Source organism: Myxine glutinosa, chromosome 9 (genome assembly GCF_964187855.1).
Source record: "Myxine glutinosa chromosome 9, kmMyxGlut1.1, whole genome shotgun sequence".
NCBI classification, from domain to species: Eukaryota; Metazoa; Chordata; class Myxini; order Myxiniformes; family Myxinidae; genus Myxine; species Myxine glutinosa.
This window is the reverse complement of record NC_136269.1, coordinates 97235404-97259091: the sequence shown is the minus strand read 5'-3', so window position 1 is coordinate 97259091 and position 23688 is coordinate 97235404. Positions and strand designations below refer to the sequence as shown.

General features: G+C 45.6%; 1 protein-coding gene across 3 annotated transcripts in view; it reads right to left on the bottom strand.

Moving 5' to 3' along the window:
• Positions 1 to 23688, bottom strand: part of LOC137435204 (engulfment and cell motility protein 1) — a 143596-nt gene that overhangs the window by 21631 nt on the left and 98277 nt on the right. For all 3 annotated transcript variants that reach the window (XM_068128778.2, XM_068128779.2, XM_068128781.2), the window contains one exon: positions 7711 to 7880. In XM_068128778.2, coding sequence (XP_067984879.1) covers positions 7711 to 7880 — 170 coding nt within the window. The remainder of the gene's footprint in view (positions 1 to 7710; positions 7881 to 23688) is intronic.

The window sequence follows — 23688 nt, the reverse complement described above, 5'->3', positions numbered from 1 at the left end:
AGCAAGTGAAAGATGATTTAGTAAAACCCGACACCAGCTAAATTGCTGCAGGTTTGGGTGCTTTGCCACCATACATCGTTGAGGTCATGCCACGAAATTATATTGGAAAGAGGCCTATTTGAAGCTGGATGTGGCTCTGCACTGTTCCTATCTAAAGTTGGGTTTAAAGTACAGTTAAAGTCACCCCCTAAGCACAACAACGTATCAGAAGAGAGTTGTCTCAGGAAATTAAAGGACTGATTTTTAAAAAGTTCCTCTATCTGTACTATCGCTTCGAGCATAGACGTTAACAAACATAAATCGTTGCTGATTGTATTCAAACTCTACAGAGGCTAGATAGCCTGGTACGATTTCCTTAAAGATGGGGGGGGGGGGAGACAGACAAACGTGTACTGACAAAAAAAGCAATACCCGCACTCACAGAATCTGTATTACTAAAAAAACAAGTGCCAATCAGCTGTTGCTGCCAATCAGCCATGCAGTCTGCAGTGGCACGAGTTTCTTGCAATAAAAGTACATCAATCTTTTCCCTCCTGGCTAATTGCACAGTCTGGGACATACGCAGCTGACTGCAACAACATGCATTTTAAGGCCATTTTCCCTGCTAGAGCGGGGGTTAGCCTTGCAGTCCCCATGACAATCTTCTCCATTTTGCCCTATTTTCTGCATCTCTCCTTGTTAACCCCCTTGCCCGCATTTCTTCTTCCACCATCTTTAGCCAAGTCTTTCTCGATCTTCCCCGTCCTCTACTTCCTTCTACATTAATTTCCATCACTCTTCTCAACCAGTCACTTTCATCCTTCCTCAACACATGACCAAACCATCTCAACCTGTTCCTCTTCACAGCATCAATCACAGACAATATTCCCATCACAGACTGCACCCACCATTAATGTTCAAACTTGCTATGTTCATAAAAACATAGGCAGCAACACAGCCATTACAGGTTTAATTCTTTCCTTGCTGTGACAAGGTACCTCTTCAGTCTTTTCATTGATTGATCAGAAATATGAAGGGCCGCAGATTGTTGTACAACTTCCTGAGCCCCACTAATGAAGGCGTGAGTGTCAACGAAGAAATCGCAAATTTTCACGTGCCTTTTGCGGTAAGTCTTTTGTAGGAAATCCACAATTTCAGCAGGGAGGACAGAGTCTCCAGAGACATGCTCCGATGAGCAGTCGGCCTCACCATCACTCAGTGAGGCAACGGAAGAACCCCCATCAGAGTCACAATCATTGCATTGAGAGTCCATTGCCGAGACAACGGGCTCATCAACGCGACAATCTGAGACTTCAGCACTATCACCCTGCTGACCATGAGCGTGACAAGGCTCAGCTGCCTCAATGGAGGATTCGATCACAGACGGATCACTAGTTCCTACACACTCACCACTCCCCACAGAGGGAGGGGTGGCACAATCAACACAAGCTTCAGCAGGGTACACACATGGAGGCTCAACCTCACATGGAGGTTTACCCTCAGAACACCGGAGAGACTCGGGTGCTGTCTGGCCAACATATAAATTTTCAGCATTTATCACATTACCCTCAGAATATTCTGAAGGCAGAGGAGGCTGAGGGGTTACCTCAACTGGAGGCAACTGCTGAGGAGGAGGTCGCGCTCCACCATTACCTTCACTAACCACTTGAGCGAAGGTTGGAGGACCGGCCAAGACTTTATTTTTAGGCTCGTTGAGGTCGCAAGAAGGTGGGAGGGTTCTTTTCCTGGTTCTCTGTTTGTCTACAATGTGGGGACGCACCCATGTGGGCAATGCGCGGCGGCGATATTGGTCAGAGCGAGCGGTATTGCTGGTTGCGCAGATGGGAGTCCTCGATTATCGACTGCTGATTGGTTGTTGGAGGGAATTTCCCCGTCATTCCGTGCATGATGAACGAGGGATTACCCATCTACAGCCTCGTTTTATATTTGTGAAGATCCGTTGAGCGGAAGTTTGTACTCGAATTTGAAAAAGTGATATTTTGGAGATATAGACGTCGTTCAAAGGTGAGTGGACGTTAAATATAGCAAATATTCTACAATGTGGTGAATATTTCATTCAGATTGGTTCATCGTGAGTGATTTTATAACACTTTGAAGAGCATCAAAAAACCTTTCCAACAGTGTATGGCTCATATTTCTGGGTCGAGTATTAATAAAGTTACATGACTTTCTTAAATTGAGAGTGAAATTCTGATCACAGTTTTCCTTTGTTCTTCATAGGAAAACAAAGGCCAAAATAACCCTCATTTTTAATCCTTTAAAAATTTACAGCTCCGTTAGTTATATCATCCGATTTTAATAATCAAGGCGTTATTGGAAAGCTAATTTTATATTCTTTAAAATGATGCATGTTCCAACAAGATTGAAAATTTTGGTATGTCCCTATACAATGGGGTTTGCATCAGCACCATCCATATTGTTTACATCATCGACAACGATCTCAGTAGAGCCCTGCTGTTCATCACCATTCAGGCTCGTGACTCTATCCGTGGACTTTTTCGGGCACGAGTCCTTTAAATGACCATATTGACCACACTCAAAACAAACTAGAGACTCTGTGGAGACAAAGACCCGATAAGTGTGACCTTCGACCTTGAAGGGCAATACCGCATTTAAAGAGGTTACACCACGCGGTAAAATCATGTAAACGAAACGACGAAAGGACATGACGTGTTTTAATTTAAACGGTTATTTTTCCCTCATACAGGAACCATAGTAACTGAAGAAACGACAGAACCAAGTTTGTTTAGTTCAGTTACCAGGTCTTTGTTCTTAAGGAACGGAGGAGCGTTAGAGAGAGAAACCCGAACTGCCGGCGTGTCGAGTGGACAAACCTGAACAAACACGTCGGGAGCAAAGAAGAGCCCGTGCTCGACTATTTGAGCAACCATGGGCACTGTGGAAACAAAGATTACCACGCGTTTATTCATGCGAGAAGCCGCTTTTACATTATCCAAACCGATTAACTCTCCGACCGCAAGGATAATGGCCTCCACATCGATTCCCGACGGAGGTGAGCAAACTAACCCATGCTTCCGGGTTAGCGCTTCAAGAGACGTGTAACGAGAGCTATCCGCCATTGTTTCCACGTTTAAACAAAGGATAAATGTATAAACTGAAGCCAAAAAGCTCCAGTAAACAAACGAAAAATAAAAAATATTTACGAAAAAAGAAACGGAAGAAAGTATTATGATTTGTAACACGAAGCGAAAAAAACCGAAGAGGGAACCGCCCTAAGGGGGAACTTTTACCGGTCTCACTACGTGTGCTCTCTCACTTTCTCACACTCAAGAGGGGGGGGAGATGATAACGTGGAAGGGTGATACACAAAAGACGGCACAAAGGTGAGAAGAGGTAAGGGGAGGGTAAAGATACAAACCACGAGCACGGAGCTACAATGCCAAAACACGAGCAGACGCCATGACACCGCACCCAACGCACCGACAGCCGAAGACACACACACACAGAGAGAGAGAGAGAGAGAGAGAGAGAGAGAGAGAGAGAGAGAGAGAGAGAGAGAGAGAGAGAGAGAGAGAGAGAGAGAGAGAGAGAGAGAGACAAAGAGAGAGAGAGAGAGAGAGAGACAGATGGTAGAATTCCCAGGCAGCATCAATAATGGGGGGGCAGCAGAGACAGAATACCGATCCTGAAGTAAGAGGGCAGCTTGCAGTCGCTGCCACTGCCCGTTGGCAGGTGTGAACCGCTAGACTCTGATAAGTGACGGAGTGACGTGGACTCTCACAAAAACATGATCAGGTGAACCATTCGGAGCAGTGAAATTATTGGAGATATCACAAGGAAAGTTTGTCCAGAAGGGAGGATTTGCTATTGACAGAAATCCAGGTTGGAAAATTTACAAATCAGTTCAGGCCCATGAAGTAGCAGAAGTTCTTTGCTGCAATGCCATGACAGGTGAGAGAGGTACCAACGCACAGGTACTTGGCATGATGACAGTTGAAATCTCCACATATGAAGAAGAGAGAGTTGGGATGAGTGATTTGAAGTTGGTCCATATTGGCAGAAAGACATACAAATGGAATAGTCACTGTGAGGATGGAACATTATATAGAGACATGAGAGTTTGCTGCAAAGGGAAGAGCAAAGCCAAATTTATTGCTGGGGGTTTTGAGGGGAGAGAGCAGTACACAGACAGTGAGAAACTGAGTTTTTGATGTAAACTGCAACTCTGCCACTGGGATGGGGTTCAGGCCTGTCAAAACGAAGACAGCAGTCAATGGGGGAATAGGGGAATTAGAGTGGGGGAAGAGTGTCGGGTATACAGGGAATGATGTAATGGTGGGTGCGGGCATGAGGCCGTTAATCATCGTGATCCCGCACTCACTGCAAAACTGGTTTATTTTTGGGGCTCAAGTTGAGAAAGACAAAAACTGACATCAGATTCGTCTTTTCTCGGAGTCCCTGCAGCCTCCAGTTAATTTGAAAAAGTTGTACTTTGCCTAATAAAAATCATTTCAGCAATTAAATACTTGTGGAATGCAGTGTTGTTAAAGGACTAGAAAAAAGTGCAGGAATAGCTGAACATTCACCTGGCATTGAACATCTGGCAAATTGGCACTGCACCTGGCAAACTACATCCATAGTGAAGGAAGGTGGGATCACAGGTAGAAATCCCATACACCCATGTTGATTTGTCATTGTCCACCAATGTCCGAGCAATCCATGGAAAAACTAGATGCTGCGTCTCCTCTCTCTCACCGCTTCGTACATAGTCACTAAACTTCATAGACATAATTACCCTGCGCTCGCGAAGCGAAAAGCAGTGCTAGGCATTCGGTTGCGTACGTGCGTACGTGTGGCGTGCGTGTCTGCATTTTAAAAACTAATTTTCTCGGCAACCGTTGGTCCGGTTGATAAGAAATACGAAATTGTACCATAGGAGCGCCTCCGCCTGAAGATTTTTTTTATTCATAATTATGACCTCATAGGTCACGTGGTACGGACGCCATCTTAGAAAAATATTACACCTCTATATCCCCGAAACCACTCAATGGAAGAAATTCAAACATGGTGCGTTGTCAAGTATCCCCCCCAAGGGGAATAAGATACGTCAATGATGATGTCATTATGCCTTCATTATGATGTCATAATTCGAAAAGTACAATGCTTTATCTGATCAGTATGAAAGAAAAATCTCTGCAACTGTTAGTCCGACGGACACGAAATTTTGACCATAGGAGCGCCTCCTCCTGTAGAAATTTTAAGAATGTCTTACAATTCTACTTAGGCCATTCTAAATGTATTTACAACTTCATTTACAATTCCATATTCCATTCAACCCAGTCAAAAGTAGACTCTTTTTTTTAACCTCTGCCACCGAAGGTGGACGCAGGTTATGTTTTCACCCCTGTCTGTCTGTGAACATGTTGAGGATACCTCAAAAGTTGAAGATGGATTTGGGCCAAATATGGTGGAGAGGTTGGGTGTGTGATGAGGATGAATTGATTCAATTTTGGTGAAGATTCGAATCCGGATCCAGATCCGAGAATTTTTTTATTCTTAACCATTGAGATATAGGGCTAAAAACGATATAGATACAGTCACGTGAAAAAGTAAGGACACCACATGTAAAGTTTTGACTTTTTCAACATATTTCAACATACAGCTATTTGATCTTCATTTCAACAATATTGATAGATAAAGGTGATATATAACAAATATCATGAAACATTTACATTTTGTAGTCCATTGTATAATTTAAATAGACATGAATGCAAATTTCACATTTGGAAAAAGTAAGTACACCCTTACATTTATCACTACTTCAAATACCTAAAATTAGAATCAGGTGCAAATGATAAGAACATCGTTAGAGAGGATCTTGGAGGAACCTGTCTTATTTAAACCTCAGACATTTAGTTTGGTTTGCCTTTGTTGTTGAAGTGTTCGGCGTCACCATGCATAGATCAAAAGCGCTCTCTGAGATCTTCAGAAAGAAGGTTATAGATGCCTACGAGTCTGGGAAGGGATTTAAAAAGATCTCCAAACAATTTGAAATCAATCATTCGACTGTCCGGAAGATCATCTACAAGTGGAGAAGATTCCAAACAACTGCCAACTTGTTCAGGCCAGGCCGCCCCAGCAAGTTCAGCCCGAGAGCAGACCGCAAGATGCTGAAAGAAGTCTCTAAGAACCCCAGAATGTCATCACGGGACCTACAGGTAGCTCTTGCCACTGTTGATGTCAAAGTGCACGAGTCTACCATTAGAAAGAGGCTGCACAAATTTGATCTACATGGGAGGTGTGCCAGGAGGAAACCTTTGCTGTCCAAGAAAGAACATCAGGGCAAGACTAAAGTTTGCCAATGAACACCGAGGCAAAGACCAGCACTTCTGGAACAATGTGCTCTGGACAGATGAGTGAAAGGTAGAGGTATTTGGCCACAGTACCAGAAGACATGTTTGGCGAAAACCAAAGACAACATTTGACCACAAGAACCTGATACCAACTGTAAAGCATGGTGGTGGAAATATTATGGTTTGGGGCAACTTTGCTGCATCAGGGCCTGGGCAGCTCACCATTATAGAATCCACTATGAATTCTTCATTGTACCAAAGGGTGCTTGAGGATAATGTGAGGCCATCTGTCGGAAAGTTGAAGCTCAACCGAAGGTGAACCTTGCAACATGACAAAGACCCTAAACATACCAGTAAATCCACCGAGGAATGGCTGAAAAGAAAGAAATGGAGGGTTCTGGAATGGCCAAGTCAAAGCCCGGATCTAAATCCCATCGAGATGTTGTGGGGGGATTTGAAACGAGCTGTGCATACAAGAAATCCCTCAAACATCGCACAGCTGAAAGAATTCTGCATGGAGGAGTGGGCAAAAATTTCTCCCAGTCGATGTCAGAGAATGGTAGACAGTTATAAGAAACGCCTACTTGAGGTTTATTTCTGCCAAAGGGGGCAATACCACCTATTTGAGCCAAGGGTGTACTTACTTTTTCCACATGCGAAATTTGCATTTATGTTTATTTAAATTATACAATGGACTACAAAATGTAAATGTTTCATGATATTTTATATATTATATCACCTTTATCTATCAATATTGTTGAAATGAAGATCAAATAGCTGTCTGTTGAAATACGTTGAAAAAGTCAAAACTTTACATGGGGTGTACTTACTTTTTCACGTGACTGTATAGCATGATATCTCAAAAAGTTAAGGATGGATTCGGACGAAACTTGGTGGACAATTTGGGTGTGCGACAAGGGCGAATCAATTCGATTTTGGTTCAGGTCCGGATCCAGATCCGGCCTCTTAGTAAGATACAAAACGTACCTGTTCAACCTGGTGGAGGTATGCTTTCTACCGAGTGCCATTCTAGTTTTCAATACATTTGCCATCACCCAATTCCAGTGGGATGTGCTTGTGGTGCCATTTAACCATCCTTGACAAGTATATTAGCTATCCATCCACAATTCCACATGTTTGACATGGAGTAGAAACCTTATAATTTTGATATATATTTCCATGATGCAGCAAGTGGGAGTAAAAATACAATTCAGGAAAATCCCACGTACATCCCATTACCTGCCCTTGACAGGTATTTCAGCTAATACCAAAATTAAGTCAATATACAAAAATATTTTTCCTGTGAAGTTCTCTAGCAATGTTGTATGCTAGCAAGAGAAGATAGAGCCAAGAAAAAGCATCAGCAAAATACAAATTAAAATTCAAAAGTACATACCTGATTGGAGGAGACTTGAAATCTCCTTGTTCCTGATTCATCCTGTCAGTCTGACGGAGTTTGAGGATATCCGCATAAGGGAGAGCCTGCAGTGCCTTGCGGAACTGCTCAAATTTTTCTGGCTGCACGAGAAGAGCACGCTGGATCTGTTCTCGTATCACCTGGATCACCTGCAATCAGCATGATGTTTCACAGGTAGGCTTAATATTCTCAAATGTTGTCGAATACAGAATGTGCAGTCTCTGAATGAGGTGAAAAGTAGGTATATTATTGGCTCATGTTCAGACAAACAAAGTGTGCAACTTTTGCACAAGCTCAAGATTGCCAAAATATTCATCAAGATAATTTATCGTTCATAAACATCGAGTTAAAGTGAATACAAAAGGGACTGAGAATGACAAGACATGATAAGCATCAATTTTTTCAAAATACATATCAATAATGTCACAATGAACTGAAATGAATATTCAGCACCTTTGTCTGGCTTGTGTGGCACATACAGTGCATTCAGAAAGTATTCAGACCCCTTCACATTTTTCACATTTTGTTATGTTGCAGCCTTATGCTGAAATCGTTTAAATTCATTTTTTCCCTCATCAATCTACACTCAATACCCCATAACGACAAAGAGAAAACAGGATTTTAGAAAGTTTTGCAAATTTATTAAAAAGAAAAAACTGAAATATCACATTGACATAAGTATTCAGACCCTTTGCTATGACACTTGAAATTTAGCTCAGGTGCCTCCCATTTCTCTTGATCATCTTTGAGATGTTTCTACACCTTGATTGGAGTCCACCTGTGGCAAATTTAATTGATTGGACATGATTTGGAAAGGCACACACATGTCTAAATAAGGTCTCACAGCTGACAATGCATATCAGAGCAAAAACCAAGCCATGAGGTCGAAGGAACTGCCTGCAGAGCTTAGAGACAGGATTGTGTCGAGGCACAGATCTGGGGAAGCCGACAAAAAAATTTCTGCTGCATTGAAGGTTCCCAAGAGCACAGTGGCCTCCATAATTCTAAAATGGAAGAAGTTTGGAACAACCAGGACTCTTCCTAGAGCTGGCCGCCCGGCCAAAGTGTGCAATCGGGGGAGAAGGGCCTTGGTAAGAGAGATGACCAAGAACCCGATGGTCACTCTGGCTGAGCTCCAGAGATCCTGTGTGGAGATGGGAGAAACTTCCAAAAGGACAACCATCACTGCAACACTCCACCGATCTGGGCTTTATGGCAGAGTGGTCAGACGGAAGACTCTCCTCAGTGAAAGACACATGAAAGCCCGCTTGGAATTTGCGAAAAAGCACCTAAAGGACTCTCAGACTGTGAGAAACAAGATTCTGTGGTCTGATGAAACCAAGATTGAACTGTTTGGCCTCAATTATAAGCATCATGTCTGAAGGAAACCAGGCACCGCCCATCACCTGCCCAATACCATCCCAACGGTGAAGCATGGGGGTGGCAGCATCATGCTGTGGGGGTGTTTTTCAGCAGCAGGGTCTGGGGGACTGGACAGGGTTGAGGGAACAATGAACAGAGCAAAGTACAGAGATATCCTTAATGAAAATCTGAAACAGAGCGCTCAGGACCTCAGACTGGGCCGAAGGTTCACCTTCCAACAGGACAATGATCCTAAGCACACAGCCAAGACAATGCAGGAGTGGCTTACGGACAACTCTGTGAAGGTCCTTGAGTGGCCCAGCCAGAGCCCTGACTTGAACCCAAACGAACATCTCTGGAGAGACCTGAAAATGGCTGTCCACCGACGGTCCCCATCCAACCTGACAGAGCTTGAGAGGATGTGCAGAGAAGAATGGCATAAACCCCCAAATCCAGGTGTGCAAAGCTTGTCGCGTCATGCCCAAGAAGACTCGAGGCTGTAATCGCTGCCAAAGGTGCTTCAACTAAGTACTGAGTTAAGGGTGTGAATACTTATGTCAATGTGATATTTCAGTTTTTTCTTTTTAATAAATTTTGCAAAACTTTCTAAAATCCTGTTTTCTCTTTGTCATAGATTGATGAGGGAAAAAATGAATTTAAACGATTTCAGCATAAGGCTGCAACATAACAAAAATGTGAAAAAAGTGAATGGGTCTGAATACTTTCTGAATGCACTGTACATTGGCACAACACAAATGCTGATTCTTCTTGTTATTATTATTAATATGTGACGTCACTGGTGTTTCACAAGCAATCCTGAAAAGACTATTTTTGTAATAGGTGGCGTAATGGTTGGAGCGTCTGTTGGAAGTCTGGGAGGTTGGTGGTTCAAACCCCGACTGAGTAATACTAAAGACAATGAAAATGGTACTTATTGCTTAGTTGCTTGACGCTCAGCATCTAAAGCATAGAGCATGGAAAATCCCCATAGGTTGACATACATGAGGATGAGGAAATTCCCCCTGAGGAAGTGCGGTGCAAAAGGCGGTGACATTTTTGTGACGTCACTTGTACCCAGAGTGCCCTGGGAAGTGACGACGTTTCTCCCAACCTCAGTGGTTGTCTTATCTAATGGTCCTGTGTTGTGTTTTATGTAAACATCTGTATGTCTGCGTGTGTGAGATGCGTGTATGTGGGAGCTTAGATACTGTAAGAAAAAAACAAAACAAACAATAATAAGTCTAACTAAAATCAAATAAATATTCTGATATACAATGATGTACAAGGAACATGGGCACAAGAGGTGGCCATATGGCTCATCATGACTGCACGTTATCAATTCCATGTTAATCTAATAATTTATCTCCTTGACTTCACAGGAGAGCTCGATGGGTGGGGGGGGGGGGGGGGGAGGAGGGAGGAGGAGGTTGGGAGGAGGACAGTGGGGGCTCTGGCAATGGGATATCACCAGATGTTTTATTTGTGAAGTCTCTGGGATGGGGGTGATGATGAGGGTTGTAGTGTACGACAGACAAATATAGACCGCACATTCACCTTTAGATGAGACTCTCACAAGCAACAATCACTACACGTGTATACATACAAGCAACCATCCCAACCAAAGCTACCTATCAGTCCTGCTAATGTAAAACATTCCCAAAATGTAGACATAACAGAAGCAACTTGTGCAAACACCAACTCTCCAGACTACAAGGTGCTATTTGCAAATCTGATGTTTCACAAAAATACAAAACTGTGACACCAAGAAAAAGGTGAAAATCACAAGTCAGTTTGGCAAGCACACGTCGGATGACGAGCAGCACGTGTGGCTGTCAAACAATCAATCTTGTGCTCAAATGATTTGCCCATTAAAACAAACGCGAGCACAGGTCAGAGAGCAGGGACTCTCGGGTAAAGAGTAAATGCAATGCAGCTGTTGGGTGGGATACGTAAAACCAACCCCAGTCAACATCTACACACGACTTTTGAGCATGCAACTTCTTTAAGATTTAAATTACATTGCAATATTTCGAAATTGCAACATCAAATTAAAAGCTTCATTAGTAGGCAATTCTCATTCGTGAAGCCTCACAACTGCTTCTTTGAGACTGTCAGTTATACTCGCATCCTTCCCCCACACCGTCTGTCAGCCCAGTGCTCCAATGTCTGTTTTGCATCCCCAATTCTTTGATCCACACTATCAGCAAAGTGACTTACAGAGTGAGACAAAGACTATCAGAGACAGACCCTCAGCTGCATTTTGTATAGGGAAACAAGGTGGCATAGAAATTAGATGGGGGTGGGTGCAACCTGACATATACATTATATTTTGGTGTAAAGTATAGAAAAGGAAAAGCATTTCAAGCAACTAATACTTTTAAAACTAGAGAGTTCATAGAACACGATATATATATATACACACATACACACAAACATACATACATACACACATACATACATAAACACACACACACACACACACACACTCAAGATTACACCACCCTATCTAACATATTGATGCGGTTTTTGGAAACCACTAAAAAGTAATGGCAACCATCAGACATGTCCCTAAGAAAAGTTATTTCATAGCAGACCATTATCTTAGCCCCTTCCCCTCATTTTGGGTTACTATGTCTTGCGTTGGGGAAGGGGAAAGACCGGTCCTCCACTCATAAGGGATAATTTGCCAGGCAGTGCATGCAGGCTCAAAAGCACACCAGCCAAGTGCATGCTTAAATTTACCTGTCGCGCTGGAGTCCACGAGATGAAGCGACACTCCACAATTGAAGGCCTGAGGAACTTCGGGGGAGCTAGTGGAAGCGGAGTGACGGGCTCCACCAATTGGGAGCCAGGAGACCTCAAATAGAGTCCCTGTATAGAGAGAGTTGCGACATGGAGTCCGAAAAAAATTGGTCACGTCGTCTGTGGACGCCATGTTGTTTCCTGTCCGATCTTCACGTGTTTCTGGCCTTGCATTGAATACATACGAGGAACGCTCTATTTTATTGTCTGGCTTTGTTTGTTGTCTTTAATAATACTTAATAATGTGAGTATTGTCTTTCATACTCACACCAGTGGTGTTGTCTACGTGATACGCAGGTATACGCCGTATACCCACTAGGAAAGGTCCAGGATTTCCGTATACCCACTTAAAAATGCGCGAGGATACGTAACAACATAGTTTCGTGACAGAACTTTCACACTTTCATTCATAAAATGCGCTATATAAATAACTTTCATTCCTAAAATGCACTATATGAATAAAATTTGATTTGATTTGATAAAATTCACCCCGTCTGTGTTAAGAAGCACTGACTAATGGCATTGGGGCTTCCGTGACCTGTGACCCGGATCTGACGTCACCTACTGTATGCATTAGTGAGTGTGGTGGTGCTTATGGGGTGTCGCTTCAGGACGGGTGTCGCTCCGGAGCACGTCGCTCTGGGACGGGTGTCGCTCCGGAGCACGTCGCTCTGGGACGGGTGTCGCTCCGGAGCACGTCGCTCTGGGACGGGTGACTATGAGGCTGGAAGGGAAAAATCACAGTATACCCACTACAAAAAACTAGACTACACCACTGACTCACACTCATTGTAATGACGCCAAATACTTAAGATCACACGCTGATAAGACTCTCCTCGTCTGTAATAGAACTCATATGCCATACGGGGACAAAGCCTTTTTGCAACTCAGTACCTGCCCTCTGGAACAAACTACCTATAACTATTCGGACCTCACACAACATAAAAACTTTCAAATCAAAACTCAAAACACATTTATTTCCAAAGTAACTTAATTGTATTTTTTGAAAAGTAGCTTTAAGTCGTATTCTTCTAAGATTGTGTAATGTAAGTTGTAGTCTTCAAGATATGTTGTGAAGCGCTTTGTTAATTTCATGCTAAGGCGCTATATAAATACTGTTATTATTGTTATTATTATTATGTACATGTATGTAATTTGGAATAGTTTAGATGTACACCATACAACTAATTGTACATTGCTTTGACAAACGGGTATGTTTTACATGCATACTCTTCCTCTTCCATTGCAAGTCTGGATTACAATTTCTGGGCCTTTTATATAATTACAATTTAATTGTGCATATGTATTTCTCCCGGTGCACCTACATGAAAAGTTAAATTACTTTTTAATTTTCATATTTAAAATCAACATTTCTGTCATTTGTCAAGATGGTTTTAAGGCAATCTTGTTATAATAATAGTAATTTATATAGCGTAAATTGCAGGAGCCTCTAAGCACTTAGAAAAGAGAAGAAAGCCAACGAGATGAATATACAAATACAAATTATACAAGAAGAAAACCTAAGATATAATCAGATGTAGGCATTTTCAAATAAATGAGTCTTTAACAGAGATTTGAAAATGTTCACATTGTCGGCTTTGTGTGCATGCATGCTAGTCAAGAAAGTAAGATGCAAGAGAGTAAGGTAGTCCAGAAAATGATAGGCACTTCCTGTCTCCTCTTTCCCTTTTATTCCTTTTCCCCCTCTCCTCCCTCTCCTCCCTCTCCTCCCCACATAAAAGTACATTTCTGAACAAGGATTATTGCAATAAATAAAATCCGATTCTTATCTTGGACTAAGAGAAAATCATATCAAAAGCGAGGGGCACGGTGCAAATCATAAATTACACAATGTAGGCACTCAAATTTTGTACTAGGTTACGCACAATGTATACACACCAGCGGGCAGTGCACTAGTGCGTGGCGCAAACAATGGAAACAAAATGGCTTCTAATTCCGGGTTGTCGTAACTCTCTCTATACAGGGACTCTACCTTCAAACACCCCTCCCTTCCCCCGCTACCCCCCTTCCCCCACCCTCGGCTAGGGCCTGGACAAAAGGCCTTGCACACATGTTTTCTCTCTCCATCTTTGCCGGTTTTCACTGAGCACGTGTGCAACCGCCCTCGGCCGGACCATCTCACAGGCCTCTACATGTATTATTCTCTCTCTTGGTTTTTAAACATTGTTGACTTTGCATGTGCCTGCATGACTCTCTCCCTCTTTGCCAGTTACACTGAGCACGTGTGCGTCCGCTCTGGGCCGGACCCTCTCACAGGCCTCTACATGTGTTTGGATTCACTCTTCGCCTTGGGTTCCATTGGCAGTACACATGTGCTTCTCTCTTGGTTGGACCCTCTCACAGGCCTCAGTATGTGCCTGCATTACTCTTCGCCTTGAATTATATTGGCTGTACTCGTGTTTTTGGACTCTCTCTTCGGCCTGGGACATTGTTCGTCTTGCATCTGTGCGTGCTTCACTCGCTTGGCTGATTTCATTCTTGCGCGTGTGCATGACACTCACTTTGCCTTGCACGAGATCACGACATGCTTACTCCACGTGTCCCTGGCACTAGCTCTACATGGTTCGACACTTCTCACCTGCTCATGTTCGGGACTGCCATTTGCCGGCCAGGTGTTCGTTGGTGGGGTCGAGACAAAAGGCGTCGTGAGGAGAAGCATCGGGTAACCTTGTAACCATATTGCAACAGGTTCCCAACGTTCATTTTCCCCTCCCCCTTCCCAATGAATGTGTGCTGGCACCTTGTTGTGTTTATTCGTAGTGATCACAATAAGGCGTTGAATAAGTTAAGTTTCTGCTTCTTGACCCTTTTTCTTTCCTATCGATAAGTTTCAAAGTAAATATTTGTAAATAAATCAAATTGTTAAACGTTTCCTTTCTCTCTGTCAGTGAAAGTCTTTTCTTCCATTGGTCCGCCATTGCTCGCATCCAGAGTAGCGATCGGCTGTAACAAAATTGGCATTGGCCCAGCAGGTACCAACGGTTGCTTAGCTGTCTAAATTTCCATCCAGGAACAAAAGAAAGTGGTACACCACCGGAGGGAAGGTACGTAGGTACGTTCCCCGATTGAGACCGTCACATGGTACAGGTAAGCTATCGTGCGATGGACCAATTGGCATTCATAGTTGCTGGTTCGCAACCTGCAGAAGTATGAAGTTATTAGTGCGTGGCAGCCACAGGTCCGGTAAGCTCGGGAGGGAATGGAGGCTAACCCTCTTGTAGTAGACCAGAATCCCGGGCCGTAACCATATACATACATATATATATACATATACATATACATATACATAATATATATATATATATATATATATATATATATATATATATATTGTTACAGACGCGGCTTAGATGTTATTTACCGAGCGGTTTGGTATGACCACGTCTGCACAAGTTACCCGATTATACCCGAACGTTGACTAATCGCGCTACGCTAGATCAATGAAGGAAAAGACACACGGCTGGGATTAAAATGACACGACACCAGGGATACGGTTCTCAAGACCTCCGGAGGAGATTATATTAAGGCGGAAGGTCAGATTACAGGGATGAGAGGTACAGCATAGTAAGATAGGCACTTAATTACGGTCTTATAATAGCCCCGACAGACGACAGATAAACAGGACAAAAACTGACTCACACGGGGATTGATGGCAAGGAAAGCGGGTATTCGATGGCCAGCACAAGGTGCACCTTGTGCTCAGGGACAGGATAGCGCGGCCCAAAAGATGCAGGAGGTCTCTCAGCGCTCGGAGGTGGCTCTCTTGTCTTCTCAAGCTCGGGGCGCATCTCACGTCACGTCCGGTAAGTGGCCGCGTATATCCGGCGGGCAGTGACACGCCCTCGGCTCGTTAGCTCCGCCCCAGATGGAATCGGCACGTTGCTTCTCATTGGGTGCGTGCTGGGGGGGGGGTTACCGGCTCCGCCCTTGACGAGGGGCTGACAAGGAGCCCCTTCGTGGTAACCCCGTCGGAGCGCATCGTCAATGGCGGCTAACCGAGCCGGTGTGAGGACGCACACTCCTCCGCGCAGCGCCGTTGTTGTAGTTGTTGTGGTAATTGTTGTTGTAGTTGTAGTTGTAGTTGTTGTTGTTGTTGTTGTTTGGGGAAGAAGACGGGAGGAGGCATGGGAAGGTCCTAAACTCACTACTGGTGCCATATAATCACATTCTGGTGCAACGAAGAGTCGGAATTAATGGAAACGAGTCCTTAACTGACATAGACTAAGAATAACTAGCAAGATGTCCGAAAGTTGTCTACGTGAGATGCGGTGGACCTGGGCACGACATTTAATGGGGGAAAAAGGGGAAGGTCGGTTCTACAGAGTGTTGTTTACAGACAATGGGACTAGGGAATGGGGGATTGGGGATAGTTGGGGAGTATTGGGGAAATAGGGGAATATTTACAAGCGGATATGGAGGCCAAATTCCATATTCGCAACATTGCACCCTTCTCTACCCTCGGGGCGTCCCGACCCGATAAATTTTTACCTAGTTTAGTGTGGCACTCAGATGTAGTTCCCACTACTATTAACTCTACCCTGAGTGCGACAGTTTTACAGATATTCACAAATGAGTAAATATGTCCCCCTGCGACGTTGCACCCTTCTCCTCTCAGAAACACACCCACTGGATAACCGAATCCGGAAAGAATTCTCAAACTAAACATACAGCCGGTAGGGAGCATTTTTTACAAGACTACGCTGATATTTACACTACGATCCAGGACCTGTTTTTGGAGGGACACATGCAGATGTTATGCACAGAGAGAGCACGCATGCCAGCATCGATACACCAACCCACGAGTGCTCTGTGGCCTACGGCCTTTAATAACGTGCAGAGCACCCTTTTCCAGCACGAAAAGCACCACCCCCTCATGTACAGTCAGCACCATCCGGTGCACCAATAAAGTGTCTATAAATCATTGTGTGGTGTCGCAGCCGGCCGATGTTCTGCCGCTGGTCTTGCCTTCGTGTGGTGCACTTGGCCTTCTTACTTCTTTCAAAAATAAAGAAAGGCGCCAACCGCGTCCATTTCTTTATTGTGGCCGTCAGGGGCCAACTAAGAGTGGTTCACCTGTTTGGCATAGGTGCCACGTTGACCCATAGGTCCATCCACGGGTGGTGCTTGGCCGCAAAAGAGCTGCGGTCCATTGTGGGTGGCCACAAACATTGCGGTCCATATGGTGTATCGATCCCAGCAGCAAGCAGCGAAAGTGCAGGCCCACAACTGCGGCGCCAGCACCTCTCTCTCCTCTCTCTCTACCCCAAAGCCAGATCCTCGGAGGTGGGAGACAAAAGAAAAGACAAGTGAGTAAGGTGGTAAGGGCGCAAAAGTGCACGCAATACAAGGTGATGCACACTGGGGGCACATGGGAACCAGGTGAGACAGGTACGTTCCTACCGTACGCTCCCCCCCCCCCACCAGGTAACCTACATGGCCCCTCCCTTACCCCTTACTGCATCCACAAAACACAACACTACCCATAAACATCTACTTTACCAATCAACAAACGTCCCTACTGTCTTCCCCGTTCCTCCCATAAACCAAATTCGTCTTCTCTCCCTCCTAACCAATCAAATCTGCCATTTCCAACTCTCATCAAAATTTGCCATCTCCAACTGCACATCAAAATTTGCCATTACCAATTCATCATCAGTCCCTCCTAGGGAGGGAGAGATGGAATCACCCCAATGTCTCATCCACGTCGTGATGCGTCTCACAAATCCACAGCAATTCTCATTTCCTGCACCAAAACAAAGAAAACACAGGTGTGGAGTCATCATCATCACCACAGGTAAGTGGCTGCGTATGGTGCGACAGGTTCATCAATCCTAACTATTTCCTAAATGACTTTAACAACTTTACACTACCCGGGGTCTTTCTCCGGCCAAACCATTGGCCCTCTTACACTATGGGTTCTAAAAACCAATTCCCATTGGCCAACTGTGGTGCTTTTCAATTTGGGGTCTCACTCCCCCGATTCATCTCCCGGTGCCCTCGCACAATTTCTTGGCTGTGGCGTGTACCTCTCCCAGTGGGTCTACCCACCTGCACACCTCCACCACTGCAGTTGCCTCCGAGCTTACCTGCTCCTCACCCTAACCTAACTACCTGGGGAAGGCCCTCTGGCGCTCTCCCCACTCGGTGCCCTCTCTGGCACTGGGCTGCCCGATCCACACCCGGGATCCTCAGGCACCCACTCACAACTACCGGCTCCCAGAGCCCACCTGCGGCCTCACCTGGCCGACATCCTCACAGTGGTGGAGTGCCCAACCAACTACACGCACTAACAGGCTACACGCCCAGCCATTTCCACAACACTAATGCACCCATTCACAACACCATTCTGCAACCGCACCACAGATGCCAATATCCTACCACAATTTACCTGTACCCTCTACCTAACACTTACACTACCCGCCCCGGGTACTCGTGAAAGGGGTCCACTCTTCCCCATCCACACCTTCGCACCATGCACACCACTCCGTACCACTTACTCCAACTCTCTCCACACACCTGTACTTGCACACCTGTGCTCTCACACCTGGTGCCACCTGCACCCTTCTCTCCCCAAGCGCATTCGCGCTGATCCACAACACTCATTACTCACACACTGCTCCACACACCTGTCCAGTTGCACACCTGTGCAATCACACCTGTTCCATCCTCACACACACGGCATCATCTCAGCTAACTACTCCCTTCTGAAACTTGCGCTTCCCAGTCGTCCCTTTAAACTATTGCGCTCCCTCGTCATTATCATCCATACTAATCTACCTGCGTCCCCACTACAGGTATCAGTCACTAACTAAACTTAACGTTACCTAATGTCATCTTCTCTAGATCCCTACCAATATAACCTAACCCACCCGGGCTAGTTTTCACTGCCCTACACCCCATAAGCTATTGCTCCTTTGCCCCCCACCTCTGTGAGGGATGGTGGATTTGTCATCCCACCACATCGGGGGGGTCTCTCACTATTAATTTTGCACATCAAATTTCAACAAATTAAAAATTTGCCACTCACTACCCATCATCTGCCAATCACTACTGCCAATCCCTTGCCAATCATCAAATTTTGTTCTTCTCTAATTTTGGGTCCAAAACACTAACCTCATCACCCAGTCTACTCACTAATACCTCTCGGTGCGCCAATCCCTGTCCAAAGCCTGGCTTCGTAAAGCCAAGCCATGAATGCGGGTTGTTCTGTGCCAGCGGCTGGACACGTCCGGCACTCGGTGCAGGGACGGGGGTTTACCCGGGCCGAGATCCCACGCACCATCTCGGCACGGAGCCATCCAATGTCCCGATCTCGACCTGCCGGAATGCCTCAACAAAAAGTGGTCGCCATGACGACTCTTTCTATCGGGCCGACCGCTCCGCCTAGTGGAGCACGGACGCGGCCGTTCAAAGCGAGGCCCAGCACGCACCGAGGGCCCGATTCGGCTATAAGTCGTTCTAAACTCTACCCCGTCTAACGTCGATGCTTCACCTGGACGCTTACACCCCGCAGCCCGTTCCTTGCTCACACATCCAGCCGTTTCCATGCTCCTCGTACCTTTCCTTACACACCTCGGTACACCCATTCCACTCACAGCCTTGGTCACACACCTGACCACCGAACACTTTGGCACACATTCGTTGGTCGCACACCTCACCAAAACACCTCTTCGCACCCCCTCCTCTGTGACAATCACAGGTGTGCTCTCATTCGCACACCCAACCACGTGCCTCACTACCAATTCCAGCGTGCATTCCCACTCAGGCTCTACCATTCCAGGTGTGCATCCTTCCATCCCAGGTGTACATCCTCGCTCACCTGTCACAACCAACTCACTCTCCTTGTCACTCTCAATACTCTCACCTCCATTCTTGACAGCGCACTCACCCTTACTCTTGACGGCACACTCTTTCCTCATGCACCCGTCCGTTACACACCTTTCTCGCGCACACTCTCCCGTTACACCCTCTGTAACACTCACCACAGGCATGCACTTCCTCGTTACATCCTCTGTAACACTCACCACGGGTGTACACTCTCTCGTTACTTCCTCCGTAACACTCACCACACCGCGTTTCCATGTACTCCCTCGCACACGCGCTACGACCGACTCATTCTCGCCAGCACCCTCACTCCTTGGCACGCACTTTTTCCTCACACACCCCAGAGTCGGACTTTCTCGCACACCTCCTTTTTCGCACACCAGACCTGTCGCACACTTCACCAACAGCCTCTCACGAACACCCGGGTCTATCTCGACCCCCAAGCTTCTTAAATCCCCTGGCGCATCATACGCACGACCATATTGGTCACCACTTACACCGGGTCCTCTTCCTCTTCGCTTCTCCTCCATCACCTGCGAATCCCTCATCCGGTTAATGAGCACATCATCACGATCCAAACACAGACTTTGGACCAATTCTTTTACTTCCTCTTTTATCTCTTTGTTATCCCCTCTCCGTCGCTTCTTAATTTCACTCACCCCTTCTTCCACTTCTTCTAATTTCTGCTTCACCTCTTTTATTCCTCGGTACGTCTCCTCCAGCTCGTCCTCCAAGGCTACCTTGACCGTTTCCATGTGCGTCCTCACCTGCCGGTCCTTCGTCTCCATTACCTCTATCACCTCGTCCAACCTCGTTGTCAGTCCCTCACGTACCATCTGACATTCCCTCTTTGTCGCTATCAAGTCGTTTTTTAAGTCGTTTTGTGTCGCTTTTAACCCTCCTAATACCGCAGTGTTCCTTTGAACCTGCTCCACTAACTCCGTCTGTCCCACCGTCAGCTGCTCCACCTCCTGCGTCAGGTCCTCTATGCCCCCTTGTAACTTTACAGTCCCCTTTCTCACCTCCTTCTCCATGTGCTCCTTACAGTGCCTCACCTCCTCGCGCACTCCTCCGACCTCCTCACTCACTCCTCTCCTGATCTCCTCTCCCATCACTTGCATCTCCTGCCCAGATGCCACCCTCATCTGCTCCATTTCCTCCCTGTGAGCATCCAGTTTGGCTTCTACCCCCATTCTGACCCCCTCTATCTGCTGCCCCATTTGGTTAACTTCCCTTTCCGCTTGGTCCCTCATGTCCCTCAATTTGCCTTCCATACTGTTTTCTAACCCTATTAACCCATTTCTCACCTCTTTTATCCCGTTGTCTAACCCCTCAAAATTATTGTCTAACTTCCCAAATTTCTTGTCTAACTCCTTAAAATTATTGTCTAACCCCTCAAAATTATTGTCTAACTTCCCAAATTTCTTGTCTAACTCCTTAAAATTATTGTCTAACCCCTCACCGGTACCCCTCGCTTCGTCCCTCATTACCCCCATTTGGTTTCCCATTACCCCCATTTGGTTTCCCATTACCCCCAATTGCTCACTCCGAGCCCTCGCTTCGTCCCTCATTACCCCCATTTGGTTTCCCATTACCCCCATTTGGCCCTCCAATCGCTCACTATTAGCCCTCATTTGCTCACTATTCTGGGCCATAAGGGCCTTCATTTGTAGAAAAAAAAGGTTCAAATCCACCAGGGGCGCTGCCACGGTCGCGGGCGTGGACGCCGTGGCCATCTGCGAGGCGCCATTTTGCGCGCCCGCTACTTCGTGCGTGACGGCGCTATTTTGCGAACCTGCTACCCTCACTGCTTCGCTCTCCTCGCGTCCCTCAATTTGGTCCTGGACCGACCCTGCCTCACTCTCCTCTTCCGGACCCCAGCTGTCTTGGTCTGCCATAGCGCGACTTTCAAAATTCGGGTTTTTATTTTCGTATAACAAATTCAAATTTCGCCGTTATAATTTCGCGCGGGAAACGCGCTCCGAATCGATTCTACTACAAATTTGGGCCTAATAAATTTAGTCCCGGGTCCGAATTCCACTCCTCGACACCAATTGTTACAGACGCGGCTTAGATGTTATTTACCGAGCGGTTTGGTATGACCACGTCTGCACACGTTACCCGATTATACCCGAACGTTGACTAATCGCGCTACGCTAGATCAATGAAGGAAAAGACACACGGCTGGGATTAAAATGACACGACACCAGGGATACGGTTCTCAAGACCTCCGGAGGAGATTATATTAAGGCGGAAGGTCAGATTACAGGGATGAGAGGTACAGCATAGTAAGATAGGCACTTAATTACGGTCTTATAATAGCCCCGACAGACGACAGATAAACAGGACAAAAACGGACTCACACGGGGATTGATGGCAAGGAAAGCGGGTATTCGATGGCCAGCACAAGGTGCACCTTGTGCTCAGGGACAGGATAGTGCGGCCCAAAAGATGCAGGAGGTCTCTCAGCGCTCGGAGGTGGCTCTCTTGTCTTCTCAAGCTCGGGGTGCATCTCACGTCACGTCCGGTAAGTGGCCGCGTATATCCGGCGGGGAGTGACACGCCCTCGGCTCGTTAGCTCCGCCCCAGATGGAATTGGCACGTTGCTTCTCATTGGGTGCGTGCTGGGGGGGGGTTACCGGCTCCGCCCTTGACGAGGGGCTGACAAGGAGCCCCTTCGTGGTAACCCCGTCGGAGCGCATCGTCAATGGCGGCTAACCGAGCCGGTGTGAGGACGCACACTCCTCCGCGCAGCGCCGTTGTTGTAGTTGTTGTGGTAATTGTTGTTGTAGTTGTAGTTGTAGTTGTTGTTGTTGTTGTTGTTGTTTGGGGAAGAAGACGGGAGGAGGCATGGGAAGGTCCTAAACTCACTACTGGTGCCATATAATCACATTCTGGTGCAACGAAGAGTCGGAATTAATGGAAACGAGTCCTTAACTGACATAGACTAAGAATAACTAGCAAGATGTCCGAAAGTTGTCTACGTGAGATGCGGTGGACCTGGGCACGACATTTAATGGGGGAAAAAGGGGAAGGTCGGTTCTACAGAGTGTTGTTTACAGACAATGGGACTAGGGAATGGGGGATTGGGGATAGTTGGGGAGTATTGGGGAAATAGGGGAATATTTACAAGCGGATATGGAGGCCAAATTCCATATTCGCAACAATATATATATATATATATATATATATATATATATATATATATATATATATATATATATATATATATATATATATATATGTATATTATAATAGCCGAAGATGATTCTGTCTGTCTGTCTGTTGGGTGTCTGTCCGGGGTGTGGCTTACTCGGTTTGCAGAGTAGCTCCACACATAGCTCCACCCATTCTGGGAGTGGCTTCATATAATTATAAACAAATATCCACCATTTTATTAACTCGCATAGCTTTGAGGCCTGTTTTGTAGGCCCATGGTGTCTTGCTCTCTCTCCCAGTTTTATTTCAAATCAAATTCGATATATCATTTCATTTTTCACAGTCGCTAACATAGTTTTAGACTCGGTTGAAAAAAAACGGGAAGAAAATCCAATGAAAGTTGCCGTTTATAGAACGAAATGAATTCTCAAACGCCTGTAACTTCAAGGCCATTGAGTCTCTCTCACGCCTTTATCTCCAATCTAACTCACCATATGATTTCATTTTTATCGATGGTTTCAGACTCGGTGTCAGCAATAATTGAGAACATTCCACACACGCGGGAAAATGCAGAGATATATTTTTAAAAATCGCGTCATGGTGTATCATACACCGCCCAACATGACACCGACGGCAACGTGTCAATATATATTTAAATTCGCTTTTGCTTTTCCGTTAAGATATATTACTTTTTTGTTTGATGACAGTCGTCACAAAAACGTCAACAATGATGCCGACATATATTTCTTCGTTTTTATTTCATTCAACATTATTAGCCGGAAGTAAAAT